Consider the following 18443-nt stretch of genomic DNA (forward strand, 5'->3'; position numbering starts at 1 on the left):
CACAGGGGGGACCCCAAAAAAAACACAGGGGGGACCCCAAAAAAACCACGGGGGACCCAAAAACCACGGGGGGACCCAAAAACCATGGGGAGACCCAAAAAAGCATGAGGGGACCCCAAAAAAACCACGGGGGGAGCCCAAAAAACCACGGGGGGACACCAAAAAAACCACAGGGGGACCCCAAAAACACCACGGGGTGACCCAAAAAACCACGGGGAGACCCAAACAAACAACAGGGTGACCCAAAAAATCACGGGGGGACCCCATAAAGAATACTGGGGGGGCTAAAAAACAACAAGGTGACCCAAAAAAACCACGGGGTGACCCAAAAACCACGAGGGGAGCCCAAAAAACCACGAGGGGAGCCCAAAAAACCACGGGGGGAGCCCAAAATAACCACGGGGGGAGCCCAAAAACCACGAGGGGAGCCCAAAAACCACGGGGGGGGACCAAAAAAACCACGAGGGGAGCCCAAAAAAACAACGGGGTGACCCAAAAAAACCACAGGGTGACCTAAAGAAACCATGGGGGGAGCCCAAAAAAACCATGGGGGGAGCCCAAAAAACCACGGGGGGAACCCAAAAAAACAACGGGGTGACCCAGAAAACCACGAGGGGACCCAAAAAAAACAACAGGGTGACCCAAAAAACCACGGGGGGAGCCCAAAAAAACCACAGGGGAAGCCCAAAAAAACTACGGGGGGGACCCAAAAACCATGGGGAGACCCAAAAAAGCCACAGGGGGACCCCAAAAAAGCCACGGGGGGAGCCCAAAAAACCACGGGGGGAGCCCAAAAAACCACGGGGGGAGCCCAAAAAAACCACAGGGGGGGACCAGAAAAACCACGGGGGGACCCCAAAAAAACCACAGGGGGGGACCTCAAAAAATCACGGGGGGACCCAAGAAACCACGGGGGGACCCCAAAAAAACCCCAGGGTGACCTGAAGAAACCACGGGGGGAGCCCAAAAAACCACGGGGGGAGCCCAAAAAAACAACAGGGTGACCCAAAAACCACGGGGGGACAAAGGGGGGGTGACAGAGTTGGGGTGACACCAAGAGGGGGTGATGGAGTTGAGGTGGCAGAGTTGAGGTGACACCAGGAGCAGGTGACAGCTGAGGTGACACCAAGAGGGGGTGAGAGCCAAGGTGACACCAAGAGGAGGTGTCAGAGTTGGGGTGACACCAAGGGAGGAGGTGACACCAGGAGCAGGTGACAGAGTTGGGGTGTCAGAATTGGGGTGACACCAAGAGGGGGTGACAGAATTGGGGTGACAGAGTTGAGGTGACAGAGTTGAGGTGACACCAAGAGCAGGTGACAGAGTTGGGGTGACACCAAGGGAGGAGGTGACACCAAGAGCGGGTGACAGCTGAGGGGACACCAAGAGGGGGTGACGGAGTTGGGGTGACACCAAGAGCAGGTGACAGGGTTGGGGTGACAGAGTTGAGGTGACACCAAGAGCAGGTGACAGCCGAGGTGGCACCAAGAGGAGGTGACAGAGTTGGGGTGACGGAGTTGAGGTGACACCAAGAGCAGGTGAGAGCTGAGGTGACCCCAAGAAGGGGTGACGGAGTTGGGGTGACACCAAGGGTGGTGAGAGAGTTGGAGTGACACCAAGGGAGGTGACAGCTGAGGTGACGCCAAGAGTGGGTGATGGAGTTGGGGTGACAGAGTTGGGGTGACGGCGGAGGTGACACCAAGAGTGGGCGACAGAGTTGAGGTGACAGCAAGAGCAGGTGGCAGGGTTGGGGTGACACCAAGAGCAGGTGACAGCCATGGTGACACCAAGAGGAGGTGATGGAGTTGGGGTGACAGAGTTGAGGTGACACCAAGAGCGGGTGACAGAGTTGAGGTGACACCAGGAGGAGGTGATGGAGTTGAGGTGACGGAGTTGAGGTGACACCAGGAGCGGGTGTCAGAATTGGGGTGTCAGAATTGGGGTGACAGAGTTGAGGTGACAGAGTTGAGGTGACAGACTCGAGGTGACACCAGGAGCAGATGACAGAGTTGGGGTGTCAGAATTGGGGTGACACCAAGAGCGGGTGACAGCCGCAGTGACACCAAGAGGGGTGACAGAATTGGGGTGACAGAGTTGAGGTGACACCAAGAGCAGGTGACAGAGTTGGGGTGACACCAAGGGAGGAGGTGACACCAAGAGCGGGTGACAGCCGAGGTGACACCAGGAGCAGGTGACAGAGTTGGGGTGACAGAGTTGGGGTGACACCAGGAGGAGGTGATGGAGTTGAGGTGATGGAGTTGGGGTGTCAGAATTGGGGTGACACCAAGAGCGGGTGACAGAGTTGAGGTGACACCAGGAGGAGGTAATGGAATTGAGGTGACAGAGTTGAGGTGACACCAAGAGCGGGTGACAGAGTTGGGGTGTCAGAATTGGGGTGACACCAAGAGCGGGTGACAGCCGCAGTGACACCAAGAGGGGGTGACAGAATTGGGGTGACAGAGTTGAGGTGACACCAAGAGCAGGTGACAGAGTTGGGGTGACAGAGTTGGGGTGACACCAAGAGCAGGTAATGGAGTTGGGGTGACACCAAGGGAGGAGGTGACACCAAGAGCAGGTGACAGCCGAGGGGACACCAAGAGGAGCTGACAGAATTGGGGTGACAGAGTTGGGGTGACACCACGGGAGGAGGTGACACCAGGAGGGGGTGACAGAGTTGAGGTGACAGCAAGAGCAGGTGACAGAGTTGGGGTGACACCAAGGGAGGAGGTGACACCAAGAGCGGGTGACAGAGTTGGGGTGACAGAGTTGGGGTGACACCAGGAGGAGGTGATGGAGTTGAGGTGATGGAGTTGGGGTGACACCAGGAGCAGGTGACAGGGTTGGGGTGACAGAATTGGGGTGACAGAGTTGAGGTGACAGACTCGAGGTGACACCAGGAGCAGGTGACAGAGTTGAGGTGTCAGAATTGGGGTGACACCAAGAGTGGGTGACAGAATTGGGGTGACAGAGTTGAGGTGACACCAGGAGGAGGTGATGGAGTTGAGGTGACGGAGTTGGGGTGACACCAAGAGCGGGTGACAGAGTTGAGGTGTCAGAATTGGGGTGACACCAAGAGCGGGTGACAGCCGCAGTGACACCAAGAGGGGGTGACAAGAGTTGAGGTGACAGAGTTGAGGTGACACCAAGAGCAGGTGACAGAATTGGGGTGACACCAAGGGAGGAGGTGACACCAAGAGCGGGTGACAGCTGAGGGGACACCAAGAGGGGGTGACGGAGTTGAGGTGACACCAAGAGCAGGTGACAGGGTTGGGGTGACACCAAGAGGAGGTGACAGAATTGGGGTGACAGAGTTGAGGTGACACCAAGAGCGGGTGACACCAAGAGCGGGTGACAGCCGAGGGGACACCAAGAGGGGGTGACGGAGTTGAGGTGACACCAACAGTGGTGAGAGAGTTGGGGTGACACCAGGAGGGGGTGACAGAGTTGAGGTGACACCAAGAGCAGGTGGCAGAGTTGGGGTGACACCAAGGGAGGAGGTGACACCAAGAGCGGGTGACAGCCGAGGTGACACCAGGAGCAGGTGACAGTGTTGGGGTGACACCAAGAGTGGGTGACAGAGTTGAGGTGACAGAGTTAGGGTGACACCAAGGGAGGAGGTGACACCAGGAGCAGGTGACAGAGTTGGGGTGACAGAGTTGAGGTGATACCAGGAGGAGGTAATGGAGTTGAGGTGACGGAGTTTGGGTGACACCAGGAGCAGGTGACAGAGTTGGGGTGACAGACTCGAGGTGACACCAGGAGCAGGTGACAGAGTTGAGGTGACAGAGTTGGGGTGACAGACTCGAGGTGACAACCGCGGCGACACCAACTCTGCCACCAACACCCGAAGTACCCCCCACCCCACCCCCCCCTATTCCCCCCTCCTGCCTGCTCCTACAACCCCCTAAAGATACCGAGATGGGGGGAAAACCCCAAAACCTCCTTTTCTCACCCCAAACCGCCACCGTCCCCCCGAAAACTCCTCCGCGTGACCCCGAAACGCTGCGGGGTTGTTTTTGTTTTTGGGCAGAACAACCCCAAGATCAAAGACATCCTGGGCAAGTCCAAGGGGCAACCCAAGAAGCGGCTGACGCACGTCTACGACCTGTGCAAGGGCAAGAACATCTGCGAGGGAGGCGAGGAGATGGACCACAAGTTCGGCGTGGAGCAGCCCGAGGGCGATGAGGACCTCACCAAGGAGAAGGTGGCCACCCCAAAATTCGTCTTTGTGGCCCCGAAATCCGACTTTGTGGCCTCAAAATTGGACTTTGTGGCCTCAAAATCTTCCTTAGTGGCCCAAATTCCTCCTTAGTGGCCCCAAAATCCTCCTTAGTGGCCCCAAGTTTGTCTTTGTGGCCCCAAATTTGTCTTTAGTGGCCTCAAAATTCGACTTTGTGGCCTCAAATTCCTCCTTAGTGGCCCCAAAATCCTCCTTAGTGGCCCCAAAATTCGACTTTGTGGCCCCAAAATTCAACTTTGTGGCCTCCAAATTCGACTTTGTGGCCTCAAAATCTTCCTTAGTGGCCTCAAAATTCGACTTTGTGGCCTCAAAATTCGACTTTGTGGCCTCAAAATTCGACTTTGTGGCCTCAAAATTGGACTTTGTGGCCTCAAAATTTGTCTTTGTGGCCTCAAAATCTTCCTTAGTGGCCCAAATTCCTCCTTAGTGGCCCCAAGTTTGTCTTTGTGGCCCCAAATTTGTCTTTAGTGGCCTCAAAATTCGACTTTGTGGCCTCAAATTCCTCCTTAGTGGCCCCAAAATCCTCCTTAGTGGCCCCAAAATTCGACTTTGTGGCCCCAAAATTCGACTTTGTGGCCTCCAAATTCGACTTTGTGGCCTCAAAATCTTCCTTAGTGGCCCCAAGTTTGTCTTTGTGGCCTCAAAATTCGTCTTTGTGGCCTCAAAATTGGACTTTGTGGCCTCAAAATTTGTCTTTGTGGCCTCAAAATCTTCCTTAGTGGCCCAAATTCCTCCTTAGTGGCCCCAAGTTTGTCTTTGTGGCCCCAAATTTGTCTTTAGTGGCCTCAAAATTCGACTTTGTGGCCTCAAATTCCTCCTTAGTGGCCCCAAAATTCGACTTTGTGGCCCCAAAATTCGACTTTGTGGCCTCCAAATTTGTCTTTGTGGCCTCAAAATTTGTCTTTGTGGCCTCAAAATTTGACTTTGTGGCCTCAAAATCTTCCTTAGTGGACCCAAATTCCTCCTTAGTGGCCCCAAGTTTGTCTTTAGTGGCCTCAAAATTCGACTTTGTGGCCTCAAATTCCTCCTTAGTGGCCCCAAAATCCTCCTTAGTGGCCCCAAAATTCGACTTTGTGGCCCCAAAATTCAACTTTGTGGCCTCCAAATTCGACTTTGTGGCCTCAAAATCTTCCTTAGTGGCCTCAAAATTCGACTTTGTGGCCTCAAAATTCGACTTTGTGGCCTCAAAATTGGACTTTGTGGCCTCAAAATTTGTCTTTGTGGCCTCAAAATCTTCCTTAGTGGCCCAAATTCCTCCTTAGTGGCCCCAAGTTTGTCTTTGTGGCCCCAAATTTGTCTTTAGTGGCCTCAAAATTCGACTTTGTGGCCTCAAATTCCTCCTTAGTGGCCCCAAAATCCTCCTTAGTGGCCCCAAAATTCGACTTTGTGGCCCCAAAATTCGACTTTGTGGCCTCAAAATCTTCCTTAGTGACCCCAAGTTTGTCTTTGTGGCCCCAAATTTGTCTTTGTGGCCCCAAATTCCTCCTTTTTGGCCTCAAAATCCTCCTTAGTGGACCCAAATTCCTCCTTAGTAGCCCCAAATTCGTCTTTGTGGCCCCAAATTCCTCCTTAGTGTCCCCAAAATTCGACTTTGTGGCCTCAAAATCTTCCTTAGTGGCCCCAAGTTTGTCTTAGTGGCCCCAAATTCGTCTTTGTGGTCTCAAAATTCGTCTTTGTGGCCTCAAAATTTGTCTTTGTGGCCTCAAATTGGACTTTGTGGCCTCAAAATCTTCCTTAGTGGCCCCAAATTTGTCTTTAGTGGTCTCAAAATTCGACTTTGTGGCCTCAAAATTCGACTTTGTGGCCTCAAAATTGGACTTTGTGGCCTCAAAATTTGTCTTTGTGGCCTCAAAATCTTCCTTAGTGGCCCAAATTCCTCCTTAGTGGCCCCAAGTTTGTCTTTGTGGCCCCAAATTTGTCTTTAGTGGCCTCAAAATTCGACTTTGTGGCCTCAAAATCCTCCTTAGTGGCCCCAAAATCCTCCTTTTTGGCCCCAAATTCCTCCTTTTTGGCCCCAAAATCCTCCTTAGTGGCCCCAAATTCCTGCTTTGTGGCCTCAAAATTCATCTTTGTGGCCTCAAAATCTTCCTTAATGGCCCCAAGTTTGTGGTCCCAAGTTTGTCTGTGGCCCCAAGTTTGTCTTTGTGGCCCCAAAATCCTTTTAGTGGCCCTGAAATTCGTCTTTGTGGCCCCAAAATTCGTCTTTGTGGCCTCAAAGTTTGTCTTTGTGGCCCCAAATTTGTCTTTAGTGGCCTCAAAATTCGACTTTGTGGCCCCAAAATTTGACTCTGTGGCCTCAAAATCTTCCTTAGTGGCCCCAAGTTTGTCTTTGTGGCCCCAAATTCCTCCTTAGTGGCCCCAAAATCCTCCTTAGTGGCCCCAAAATCCTCTTTGTGGCCTCAAAATCCTTTTAGTGGCCCCGAAATTCGTCTTTGTGGCCCCAAAATTCGTCTTTGTGGCCTCCAAATTCGACTTTGTGGCCTCAAAATCTTCCTTAGTGGCCCCAAGTTTGTCTTTGTGGCCCCCAAATTTGTCTTTGTGGCCCCAAAATTCCTCTTAGTGGCCTCAAAGTCTTCCTTAGTGGCCCCAAATTCCTGCTTTGTGGCCCCAAAATTCGTCTTTGTGGCCCCAAAATTCGTCTTTGTGGCCCCAAAATTTGACTTTGTGGCCCCAAATTCCTCCTTTTTGGCCCCAAAATCCTCCTTACCGGCCTCAAAATTCCTCTTTGTGGCCTCAAAATCCTCCTTAGTGGCCCCAAATTCCTCTTTGTGGCCCCATTAATGACCCCATCACCCCGTAAATGCCCCTTTTCCCATTTAACCCCCGTGTGACCCCATAAATGCCCATTTTTTGCCCATTTTTCCCATTTTTGCCCCCATTTTAGGGCCACGGCGGCTGCGGGCGCTACCAGCCCCTGTTCTTACCCCATTAATGCCCCTTTAAACCCCCGTGTGACCCCATAAATGCCCCTTTTTCTCCCCTTTTTCACCCATTTTTCACCCCTTTTTCCCCCTTTCCCCCCCATTTCAGGGCCACGGCAGCTGTGGGTGCTGCCAGCCCCTGTTCTTACCCCATTAATGACCCCATTACCCCCGTTTGACCCCATTAATGCCCATTTTTCACCCATTTTTCCCATTTTTGCCCCCATTTCAGGGCCACGGCGGCTGCGGGCGCTCCCAGCCCCTGTTCTTACCCCATAAATGCCCCTTTAAACCCCTGTGTGACCCCATAAATGCCCCTTTTTTCCCATTTTTCACCCTTTTAACCCCCGTGTGACCCCATAAATGCCCCTTTTTCCCCCCATTTTCCCCCAATTTCAGGGCCACGGCAGCTGCGGGTGCTCCCAGCCCCTGTTCTTACCCCATTAATGCCCATTTTTCCCATTTTAACCCCCGTGTGACCCCATAAATGCCCCTTTTAACCCCCGTGTGACCCCATAAATGCCCCTTTTTCCCCCGTTTCAGGGCCACGGCGGCTGCGGGCGCTGCCAGCCCCTGTTCTTACCCCGTTAATGACCCTATTACCCCATAAATGCCCCTTTTTGCCAATTTTTCACCCTTTTAACCCCCATGTAACCCCATAAACGCACCTTTTTCACCCATTTAACCCCCATGTGACCCCATAAATGCCCCTTTTTTCCCATTTTTCACCCTTTTAACCCCCATGTGACCCCATAAATGCCCCTTTTTTCCCATTTTTCCCCCTTTATACCCCCATGTGACCCCATAAATGCCCATTTTTCACCCATTTTTCCCCCTTTATACCCCCGTGTGACCCCATAAATGCCCATTTTTCACCCTTTTAACCCCTGTGTGACCCCATAAATGCCCCTTTTTCCCCCATTTCAGGGCCACGGCGGCTGCGGGCGCTGCCAGCCCCTGTTCTTACCCCGTTAATGACCCCATTACCCCATTAATGCCCATTTTTTGCCCATTTTTCCCCCATTTCTGCCCCGTTTCAGGGCCACGGCGGCTGCGGGCGCTGCCAGCCCCTGTTCTTACCCCATTAATGCCCATTTTTCCCATTTTAACCCCCGTGTGACCCCATAAATGCCCCTTTTAACCCCCGTGTGACCCCATAAATGCCCCTTTTAACCCCCGTGTGACCCCATAAATGCCCCTTTTTCCCCCGTTTCAGGGCCACGGCGGCTGCGGGCGCTGCCAGCCCCTGTTCTTACCCCGTTAATGACCCCATTACCCCATAAATGCCCCTTTTTGCTGATTTTTCACCCTTTTAACCCCCATGTAACCCCATAAACGCCCCTTTTTCACCCATTTAACCCCCATGTGACCCCATAAATGCCCCTTTTTTCCCATTTTTCACCCTTTTAACCCCCGTGTGACCCCATAAATGCCCCTTTTTCCCCCATTTTTCACCATTTTCCCCCCGTTTCAGGGCCACGGCGGCTGCGGGCGCTACCAGCCCCTGTTCTTACCCCGTTAATGCCCATTTTAACCCCCATGTGACCCCAAAAATGCCCATTTTTCTCATTTTATCCCCCGTGTGACCCCATAAATGCCCCTTTTTCCCCCATTTTTCACCATTTTCCCCCAATTTCAGGGCCACGGCGGCTGCGGGCGCTACCAGCCGCGCATCCGGCGCTCGGGGCTGGAGCTCTACGCCGAGTGGAAGCACGTGAACGAGGACTCGCAGGAGAAGAAGATCCTGCTGAGCCCCGAGCGCGTGCACGAGATCTTCAAGCGCATCTCGGACGAGGAGTGCTTCGTGCTGGGCATGGACCCCAAATTCGCCCGGCCCGAGTGGATGGTGTGCACCGTGCTGCCCGTGCCGCCGCTCTCCGTGCGCCCGGCCGTCGTCATGCAGGGCTCTGCTCGCAACCAGGTGCGGGTTTGGGGGGATTTTCGGGGGTTTTGGGGTTCCTGGAGCGGTTTTGGGGTGATTTTGGGAGTGTTTGGGGTGGTATTTGGGGTGTCTGTGGCACCGTGCTGCCCGTGCCGCCGCTGTCCGTGCGCCCGGCCGTCGTCATGCAGGGCTCTGCTCGCAACCAGGTGTGGTTTTAGGGGGATTTTCGGGGGTTTTGGGGTTTCTGGAGAGGTTTTGGGGTGATTTTGGGAGTGTTTGGGGGGGTTTTAGGATGATTTTGGGGAGTTTTGGGGTGGTATTTGGGGTGGTATTTGGGGTCTCTGTGGCACCGTGCTGCCCGTGCCGCCGCTGTCCGTGCGCCCGGCCGTCGTCATGCAGGGCTCTGCTCGCAACCAGCTGTGGTTTTAGGGGGATTTTTGGGGGTTTTGGGGTTCCTGGAGAGGTTTTCTGGAGAATTTCGGGGGTTTTGGGGTGATTTGGGGTGATTTTAGGGTTCCTGGAGCAGTTTTGGGGTGATTTTGGGAGTGTTTGGGGTGGTATTTGGGGTGTCTGTGGCACCGTGCTGCCCGTGCCGCCGCTGTCCGTGCGCCCGGCCGTCGTCATGCAGGGCTCTGCTCGCAACCAGGTGCGGGTTTGGGGGGAATTTGTGGGGTTTTGGGGTTCCTGGAGAGGTTTTGGGGTGATTTTGGGAGTGTTTGGGGTGGTATTTGGGGTGTCTGTGGCACCGTGCTGCCCGTGCCGCCGCTGTCCGTGCGCCCGGCCGTCGTCATGCAGGGCTCTGCTCGTAACCAGGTGCGGTTTTGGGGGGATTTTGTGGGATTTTAGGGTTCCTGGAGAGATTTTTGGGGTAGTTTGGGGAGTTTTAGGGTTCCTGGAGCGGTTTTGGGGTGATTTTGGGAGTGGTTGGGGTGGTATTTGGGGTCTCTGTGGCACCGTGCTGCCCGTGCCGCCGCTGTCCGTGCGCCCGGCCGTCGTCATGCAGGGCTCTGCTCGCAACCAGGTGCGGTTTTGGGGGGAATTTGTGGGCTTTTGGGGTTCCTGGAGAGATTTTTGGGGTAGTTTGGGGAGTTTTAGGGTTCCTGGAGCAGTTTTGGGGTGATTTTGGGAGTGTTTGGGGTGGTATTTGGGGTGATTTGGGGTGTCTGTGGCACCGTGCTGCCCGTGCCGCCGCTGTCCGTGCGCCCGGCCGTCGTCATGCAGGGCTCTGCTCGCAACCAGGTGCGGTTTTGGGGGGAATTTGTAGGGTTTTGGGGTTCCTGGAGCGGTTTTGGGGTGATTTTGGGAGTGTTTGGGGTGGTATTTGGGGTGTCTGTGGCACCGTGCTGCCCGTGCCGCCGCTGTCCGTGCGCCCGGCCGTCGTCATGCAGGGCTCTGCTCGCAACCAGGTGCGGGTTTGGGGGGATTTTCGGGGGTTTTGGGGTTCCTGGAGAGGTTTTCTGGAGAATTTCGGGGGTTTTGGGGTGATTTGGGGTGATTTTAGGGTTCCTGGAGCGGTTTTGGGGTGATTTTGGGAGTGTTTGGGGTGGTATTTGGGGTCTCTGTGGCACCGTGCTGCCCGTGCCGCCGCTGTCCGTGCGCCCGGCCGTCGTCATGCAGGGCTCTGCTCGCAACCAGGTGCGGTTTTGGGGGGAATTTCGGGGATTTTGGGGTTCCTGGAGAGGTTTTGGGAGTGAATTTGTGGGGTTTTGGGGTTCCTGGAGCGGTTTTGCGGGGAATTTGTGGGGTTTAGGGGTGATATTGGGAGTGTTTGGGGTGGTATTTGGGGTGTCTGTGGCACCGTGCTGCCCGTGCCGCTGCTGTCCGTGCGCCCGGCCGTCGTCATGCAGGGCTCTGCTCGCAACCAGGTGTGGTTTTGGGGGGAATTTCGGGCGTTTTGGGGTTCCTGGAGCGGTTTTGGGGGGATTTTGGGAGTGTTTGGGGTGGTATTTGGGGTGTCTGTGGCACCGTGCTGCCCGTGCCGCCGCTGTCCGTGCGCCCGGCCGTCGTCATGCAGGGCTCTGCTCGCAACCAGGTGCGGGTTTGGGGGGAATTTCGGGGGTTTTGGGGTTCCTGGAGAGGTTTTGGGGTGATTTTGGGAGTGTTTGGGGTGGTATTTGGGGTGTCTGTGGCACCGTGCGGCCCGTGCCGCCGCTGTCCGTGCGCCCGGCCGTCGTCATGCAGGGCTCTGCTCGCAACCAGGTGCGGGTTTGGGGGGATTTTCGGGGGTTTTGGGGTTCCTGGAGAGGTTTTGGGGTGATTTTGGGAGTGTTTGGGGGGGGGGTTTGGGGTGATTTGGGGTCTCTGGGGTGATATTTCGGGGTGATTTGGGTCTCTGTGGCACCGTGCTGCCCGTGCCGCCGCTGTCCGTGCGCCCGGCCGTCGTCATGCAGGGCTCTGCTCGCAACCAGGTGCGGTTTTGGGGGGAATTTGTAGGGTTTTGGGGTGAATTTGTGGGGTTTTGGGGTTCCTGGAGAGGTTTTGGGATGAATTTGTGGGGTTTTGGGGTGTCTGGAGTGACATTCCGGGGGGTTTTGGGGTGGTATTTGGCGTGATTTGGGGTGTCTGTGGCACCGTGCTGCCCGTGCCGCCGCTGTCCGTGCGCCCGGCCGTCGTCATGCAGGGCTCTGCTCGCAACCAGGTGTGGTTTTGGGGGGAATTTGTGGGGTTTTGGGGTTCCTGGAGAGATTTTTGGGGTAGTTTGGGGAGTTTTAGGGTTCCTGGAGCGGTTTTGGGGTGATTTTGGGAGTGTTTGGGGTGGTATTTGGGGTGATTTGGGGTGTCTGTGGCACCGTGCTGCCCGTGCCGCTGCTGTCCGTGCTCCCGGCCGTCGTCATGCAGGGCTCTGCTCGCAACCAGGTGTGGGTTTGGGGGGATTTTCGGGGGTTTTGGGGTTCCTGGAGAGGTTTTGGGGTGAATTTGTGGGGTTTTGGGGTGTCTGGACTGATATTCCAGCGGGTTTTGGGGTGGTATTTGGGGTGATTTGGGGTCTCTGTGTGCACCGTGCTGCCCGTGCCACCGCTCTCCGTGCGCCCGGCCGTCGTCATGCAGGGCTCTGCTCGCAACCAGGTGCGGGTTTGGGGGGAATTTCGGGGGTTTTGGGGTGCCTGGAGCAGTTTTGGGGTGATTTTGTGGGGTTTTGGGGTTCCTGGAGCGGTTTTGGGGTGATTTTGGGAGTGTTTGGGGTGGTATTTGGGGTCTCTGTGGCACCGTGCTGCCCGTGCCGCCGCTGTCCGTGCGCCCGGCCGTCGTCATGCAGGGCTCTGCTCGCAACCAGGTGCGGTTTTGGGGGGAATTTGTAGGGTTTTGGGGTTACTGGAGCGGTTTTGGGGTGATTTTGGGAGTGTTTGGGGTGGTATTTGGGGTCTCTGTGGCACCGTGCTGCCCGTGCCGCCGCTGTCCGTGCGCCCGGCCGTCGTCATGCAGGGCTCTGCTCGCAACCAGGTGCGGTTTTGGGGGGATTTTGTGGGGTTTTGGGGTTCCTGGAGAGGTTTTGAGGGGAATTTGTCGGGTTTTGGGTTTTTCTGGAGAGGTTTTGGGGTGAATTTGTTGGGTTTTGGCATCCCTGGCATGGTTTTGGGGTGTTTTGGGGACCCTGGAGCAGTTTTGGGGTGAATTATTGGGGTTTTGGCATCCCCGGAGAGGTTTTGGGGTACTTGAAGATGTTTTGGGGTAAATTTGTGGGGTTTTGGCATCCCCGGTGAGCTTTTGGCATGAATTTGTGGGCTTTTGGGTTCTCTGGCGAGGTTTTGCGCTGATTTTGGGCTCTTTTGGGTTCTCTGGCGAGGTTTTGGGCTGATTTGGGGCTGTTTTGGGGTCTCTGGAGGGGTTTTGGGCTGATTTGGGGCTGTTTTGGGGCTGTTTTGGGGTCTCTGGAGGGGTTTTGGGCTGATTTTGGGCTGATTTGGGGCTGTTTTGGGGTCTCTGGAGGGGTTTTGGGCTGATTTTGGGCTGATTTGGGGCTGTTTTGGGGTCTCTGGAGGGGTTTTGGGCTGATTTTGGGCTGATTTGGGGCTGTTTTGGGGTCTCTGGAGGGGTTTTGGGCTGATTTTGGGCTGTTTTGCGTTCTCTGGCGAGGTTTTGGGCTGATTTGGGGCTGTTTTGGGGTCTCTGGCGAGGTTTTGGGCTGATTTTGGGCAGTTTTGGGGTCTCTGGACCCTCATACTCTCCACGTACCCCCCCCGATCCCTCAGCGCTCGTCCCACACCCGAGGACAATTTTCCCCTTTCCCACGGGGTCTCTGGAGACCCTTCAGCCTTTTGGGGTCTCCCCCCTTCCTGTGCTCCCCAATCCCCTTTTCCCATCACCCCAAACCCCTTTTAGGGTCCCCTTTCCCATCACCCCAAACCCCTTTTAGGGTCTCCCCTCTTCCTGCACTCCCCAATCCCCTTTTCCATCACCCCAAACCCCTTTTAGGATCTTCCTCCTTCCTGCACTCCCCAAGCCCCTTTTCCCATCACCCCAAACCCCTTTTGGGCTCCCCTTTTCCATCACCCCAAACCCCTTTTGGGGTCCCTTTTCCATCACCCCAAACCCCTTTAGGGTCTCCCACTTCTTGCACTCCCCAATCCCCTTTTCCCATCACCCCAAACCCCTTTTGGGGTCCCCTTTCCCATCACCCCAAACCCCTTTTAGGGTCCCTTTTCCATCACCCCAAACCCCTTTTAGGCTCCCCTTTCCCATCACCCCAAACCCCTTTTAGGGTCCCTTTTCCCATCACCCCAAACCCCTTTTAGGGTCCCCTTTTCCATCACCCCAAACCCCTTTTGGGGTCTCCTTTCCCATCACCCCAAACCCCTTTTAGGCTCCCCTTTCCCATCACCCCAAACCCCTTTTGGGGTCCCTTTTCCCATCACCCCAAACCCCTTTTAGGCTCCCCTTTCCCATCACCCCAAACCCCTTTTGGGGTCTCCCAATTCTTGCACTCCCCAATCCCCTTTTCCCCTCACCCCATATCCCTTTTAGGCTCCCCTTTTCCATCACCCCAAACCCCTTTTAGGGTCTCCCCTCTCCTTGCACTCCCCAATCCCCTTTTCCCATCACCCCAAACCCCTTTTAGGCTCCCCTTTTCCCATCACCCCAAACCCCTTTTAGGGTCCCCTTTTCCCATCACCCCAAACCCCTTTTGGGGTCCCTTTTCCCATCACCCCAAACCCCTTTTAGGCTCCCCTTTTCCATCACCCCAAACCCCTTTTAGGGTCTCCCCTCTCCTTGCACTCCCCAATCCCCTTTTCCCATCACCCCAAACCCCTTTTAGGCTCCCCTTTTCCCATCACCCCAAACCCCTTTTAGGATCTCCCCCCTTCCTGCACTCCCCAGTCCCCTTTTCCCATCACCCCAAACCCCTTTTGGGGTTCTTTTCCCATCACCCCAAACCCCTTTTAGGCTCCCCCTTTCCCATCACCCCAAACCCCTTTTAGGATCTCCCCTTTCCCATCACCCCAAACCCCTTTTAGGCTCCCCTTTCCCATCACCCCAAACCCATTTAGGGTCTCCCACTTCTTGCACTCCCCAATCCCCTTTTCCCATCACCCCAAACCCCTTTTAGGGTCCCTTTTCCCATCACCCCAAACCCCTTTTAGGGTCCCTTTTCCCATCACCCCAAACCCCTTTTAGGATCTCCCCCCTTCCTGCACTCCCCAGTCCCCTTTTCCCATCACCCCAAACCCCTTTTAGGCTCCCCCTTTCCCATCACCCCAAACCCCTTTTAGGCTCCCCCTTTCCCATCACCCCAAACCCCTTTTAGGGTCCCTTTACCTTCACCCCAAACCCCTTTTGGGGTCCTTTACCCATCACCCCAAACCCCTTTTAGGGTCCCTTTACCTTCACCCCAAACCCCTTTTGGGGTCCTTTACCCATCACCCCAAACCCCTTTTAGGGTCTCCCCTTTCCCATCACCCCAAACCCCTTTTAGGCCCCCTTTTCCATCACCCCAAACCCCTTTAGGGTCTCCCACTTCTTGCACTCCCCAATCCCCTTTTCCCATCACCCCAAACCCCTTTTGGGGTCCCCTTTTCCCATCACCCCAAACCCCTTTTAGGGTCCCCTTTTCTATCACCCCAAACCCCTTTTAGGCTCCCCTTTTCCCATCACCCCAAACCCCTTTTAGGATCTCCCCCCTTCCTGCACTCCCCAGTCCCCTTTCCCATCACCCCAAACCCCTTTTAGGCTCCCCTTTCCCATCACCCCAAACCCCTTTTAGGCTCCCCTTTTCCCATCACCCCAAACCCCTTTTAGGATCTCCCCTTTCCCATCACCCCAAACCCCTTTTGGGCTCCCCTTTTCCACCACCCCAAACCCCTTTTGGGGTCCCTTTTCCATCACCCCAAACCCCTTTAGGGTCTCCCACTTCTTGCACTCCCCAATCCCCTTTTCCCATCACCCCAAACCCCTTTTAGGCTCCCCTTTTCCCATCACCCCAAACCCCTTTTAGGGTCCCCTTTTCCATCACCCCAAACCCCTTTTAGGATCTTCCCCCTTCCTGCACTCCCCAATCCCCTTTTCCCATCACCCCAAACCCCTTTTAGGGTCCCTTTACCTTCACCCCAAACCCCTTTTGGGGTCCTTTCCCATCACCCCAAACCCCTTTTAGGGTCTCCCCTTTTACCTTCACCCCAAACCCCTTTTGGGGTCCTTTTCCCATCACCCCAAACCCCTTTTAGGGTCTCCCCTTTTCCCATCACCCCAAACCCCTTTTGGGATCCCCTTTCCCATCACCCCAAACCCCTTTTAGGCTCCCCTTTCCCATCACCCCAAACCCCTTTAGGGTCTCCCACTTCTTGCACTCCCCAATCCCCTTTTCCCATCACCTCAAACCCCTTTTGGGGTCCCCTTTTCCATCACCCGAAACCCCTTTCAGGGTCCCTTTTCCCATCACCCCAGACCCCTTTTAGGCTCCCCTTTTCAGTCACCCCAAACCCCTTTTAGGGTCTCCCCTTTTACCTTCACCCCAAACCCCTTTTGGGGTCTCCCCCTTTCCCATCACCCCAAACCCCTTTTGGGGTCTCCCCTTTCCCATCACCCCAAACCCCTTTTAGGGTCCCCTTTCCCATCACCCCAAACCCCTTTTAGGATCTCCCCTTTCCCATCACCCCAAACCCCTTTTAAGATCTCCCCATTCCTTTCCCCCCCCCTTTTTCCCCCTCTCCCCCTTTTTCCCAGAACGCTTCCCCCCCCCTCTCTCCCCCTCCTCCACCCAAACCACCCCTTTGGGGTCACCCCACGGTTTTTTGGGGTGCTCTTTTTAGGACGACCTCACTCACAAGCTGGCCGACATCGTTAAGATCAACAATCAGCTGCGGCGTAACGAGCAGAACGGGGCGGCCGCGCACGTCATCGCCGAGGACGTCAAACTGCTGCAGTTCCACGTGGCCACCATGGTGGACAACGAGTTGCCCGGCTTGCCCAGGGTACCCCCGTGAAGTTTGGGGGGGTCTCAGAGGGGGTTTGGGGGTGACAGAGGGGTCTCAGAGGGGTTTTTGGGGGTCTCAGAGGGGGTTTGGGGGGGTCTCAGAGGGGGTTTGGGGGTGACAGAGGGGTCTCAGAGGGGGTTTGGGGGGTCTCAGAGGGGGTTTGGGGGTGACAGAGGGGTTTTGGGAGGGTCTCAGAGGGGGTTTGGGGGTCTCAGAGGGGGTTTGGGGGGGTCACAGAGGGGGTTTGGGGGTGACAGAGGGGTCTCAGAGGGGTTTTTGGGGGTCTCAGAGGGGGTTTGGGGGTGACAGAGGGGTTTTGGGAGGGTCTCAGAGGGGGTTTGGGGGGTCTCAGAGGGGGTTTGGGGGTGACAGAGGGGTTTTGGGGGGGTCTCAGAGGGGGTTTGGGGGGTCTCAGAGGGGGTTTGGGGGTGACAGAGGGGTTTTGGGGGGGTCTCAGAGGGGGTTTGGGGGTGACAGAGGGGTCTCAGAGGGGGTTTGGGGGTCTCAGAGGGGTCACAGAGGGGGTTTGGGGGTCGTAGAGGGGGTTTGGGGGGGTCGTAGAGGGGGTTTGGGGGTGACAGAGGGGTCTCAGAGGGGTTTTTGGGGGTCTCAGAGGGGGTTTGGGGGGGTCTCAGAGGGGGTTTGGGGGTGACAGAGGGGTTTTGGGGGGGTCTCAGTGGGGGTTTGGGGGTGACAGAGGGGTCTCAGAGGGGTTTTGGGGGTCTCAGAGGGGTCACAGAGGGGGTTTGGGGGTCGTAGAGGGGTTTTGGGGGGGTCTCAGAGGGGGTTTGGGGGTGACAGAGGGGTCTCAGAGGGGTTTTTGGGGGTGACAGAGGGGGTTTGGGGGGTCTCAGAGGGGGTTTGGGGGTCGTAGAGGGGTTTTGGGGGGGTCTCAGAGGGGGTTTGGGGGTGACAGAGGGGTCTCAGAGGGGGTTTGGGGGGTCTCAGAGGGGGTTTGGGGGGGTCTCAGAGGGGGTTTGGGGGTGACAGAGGGGTTTTGGGGGGGTCTCAGTGGGGGTTTGGGGGTGACAGAGGGGTCTCAGAGGGGTTTTGGGGGTCTCAGAGGGGTCACAGAGGGGGTTTGGGGGTCGTAGAGGGGGTTTGGGGGGGTCGTAGAGGGGGTTTGGGGGTGACAGAGGGGTCTCAGAGGGGGTTTGGGGGGTCTCAGAGGGGGTTTGGGGGTGACAGAGGGGTTTTGGGAGGGTCTCAGAGGGGGTTTGGGGGGTCTCAGAGGGGGTTTGGGGGTGACAGAGGGGGTTTGGGGGGTCTCAGAGGGGGTTTGGGGGTGACAGAGGGGTCTCAGAGGGGTTTTGGGGGTGACAGAGGGGTTTTTGGGGGTCATAGAGGGGTCTCAGAGGGGTTTTGGGGGTCTCAGAGGGGTCACAGAGGGGGTTTGGGGGTCGTAGAGGGGTCTCAGAGGGGTTTTGGGGGTCGTAGAGGAGTCACAGAGGGGTGTTGGGGGTCTCAGAGGGGGTTTGGGGGTGACAGAGGGGTCTCAGAGGGGTTTTTGGGGGTTCTAGAGGGGGTTTGGGGGGTCTCAGAGGGGGTTTGGGGGTGACAGCGGGGTTTTGGGGGGGTCTCAGTGGGGGTTTGGGGGTGACAGAGGGGTCTCAGAGGGGTTTTTGGGGGTCTCAGAGGGTGTTTGGGGGGTCTCAGAGGGGGTTTGGGGGTGACAGAGCGGTCTCAGAGGGGTTTTGGGGGTGACAGAGGGGTTTTTGGGGGTCATAGAGGGGTCTCAGAGGGGTCACAGAGGGGGTCGTAGAGGAGTCACAGAGGGGTGTTGGGGGTCTCAGAGGGGGTTTGGGGGTGACAGAGGGGTCTCAGAGGGGTTTTTGGGGGTCTCAGAGGGGGTTTGGGGGGTCTCAGAGGGGGTTTGGGGGTCTCAGAGGGGTTTTGGGGGGATCTCAGTGGGGGTTTGGGGGTGACAGAGGGGTCTCAGAGGGGTTTTTGGGGGTCTCAGAGGGGGTTTGGGGGTGACAGAGGGGTCTCAGAGG

General features: G+C 56.2%; 1 protein-coding gene across 1 annotated transcript in view; it reads left to right on the top strand.

Moving 5' to 3' along the window:
- Positions 1–18443, top strand: part of POLR2A (RNA polymerase II subunit A) — a 77354-nt gene that overhangs the window by 4568 nt on the left and 54343 nt on the right. The window contains exons 4-6 of the mRNA XM_068998669.1: positions 4028–4201; positions 8798–9079; positions 16285–16446. Coding sequence (XP_068854770.1) covers positions 4028–4201; positions 8798–9079; positions 16285–16446 — 618 coding nt within the window. The remainder of the gene's footprint in view (positions 1–4027; positions 4202–8797; positions 9080–16284; positions 16447–18443) is intronic.

This window comes from Aphelocoma coerulescens, unplaced genomic scaffold, assembly GCF_041296385.1.
Source record: "Aphelocoma coerulescens isolate FSJ_1873_10779 unplaced genomic scaffold, UR_Acoe_1.0 HiC_scaffold_143, whole genome shotgun sequence".
Classification (NCBI taxonomy): domain Eukaryota; kingdom Metazoa; phylum Chordata; class Aves; order Passeriformes; family Corvidae; genus Aphelocoma; species Aphelocoma coerulescens.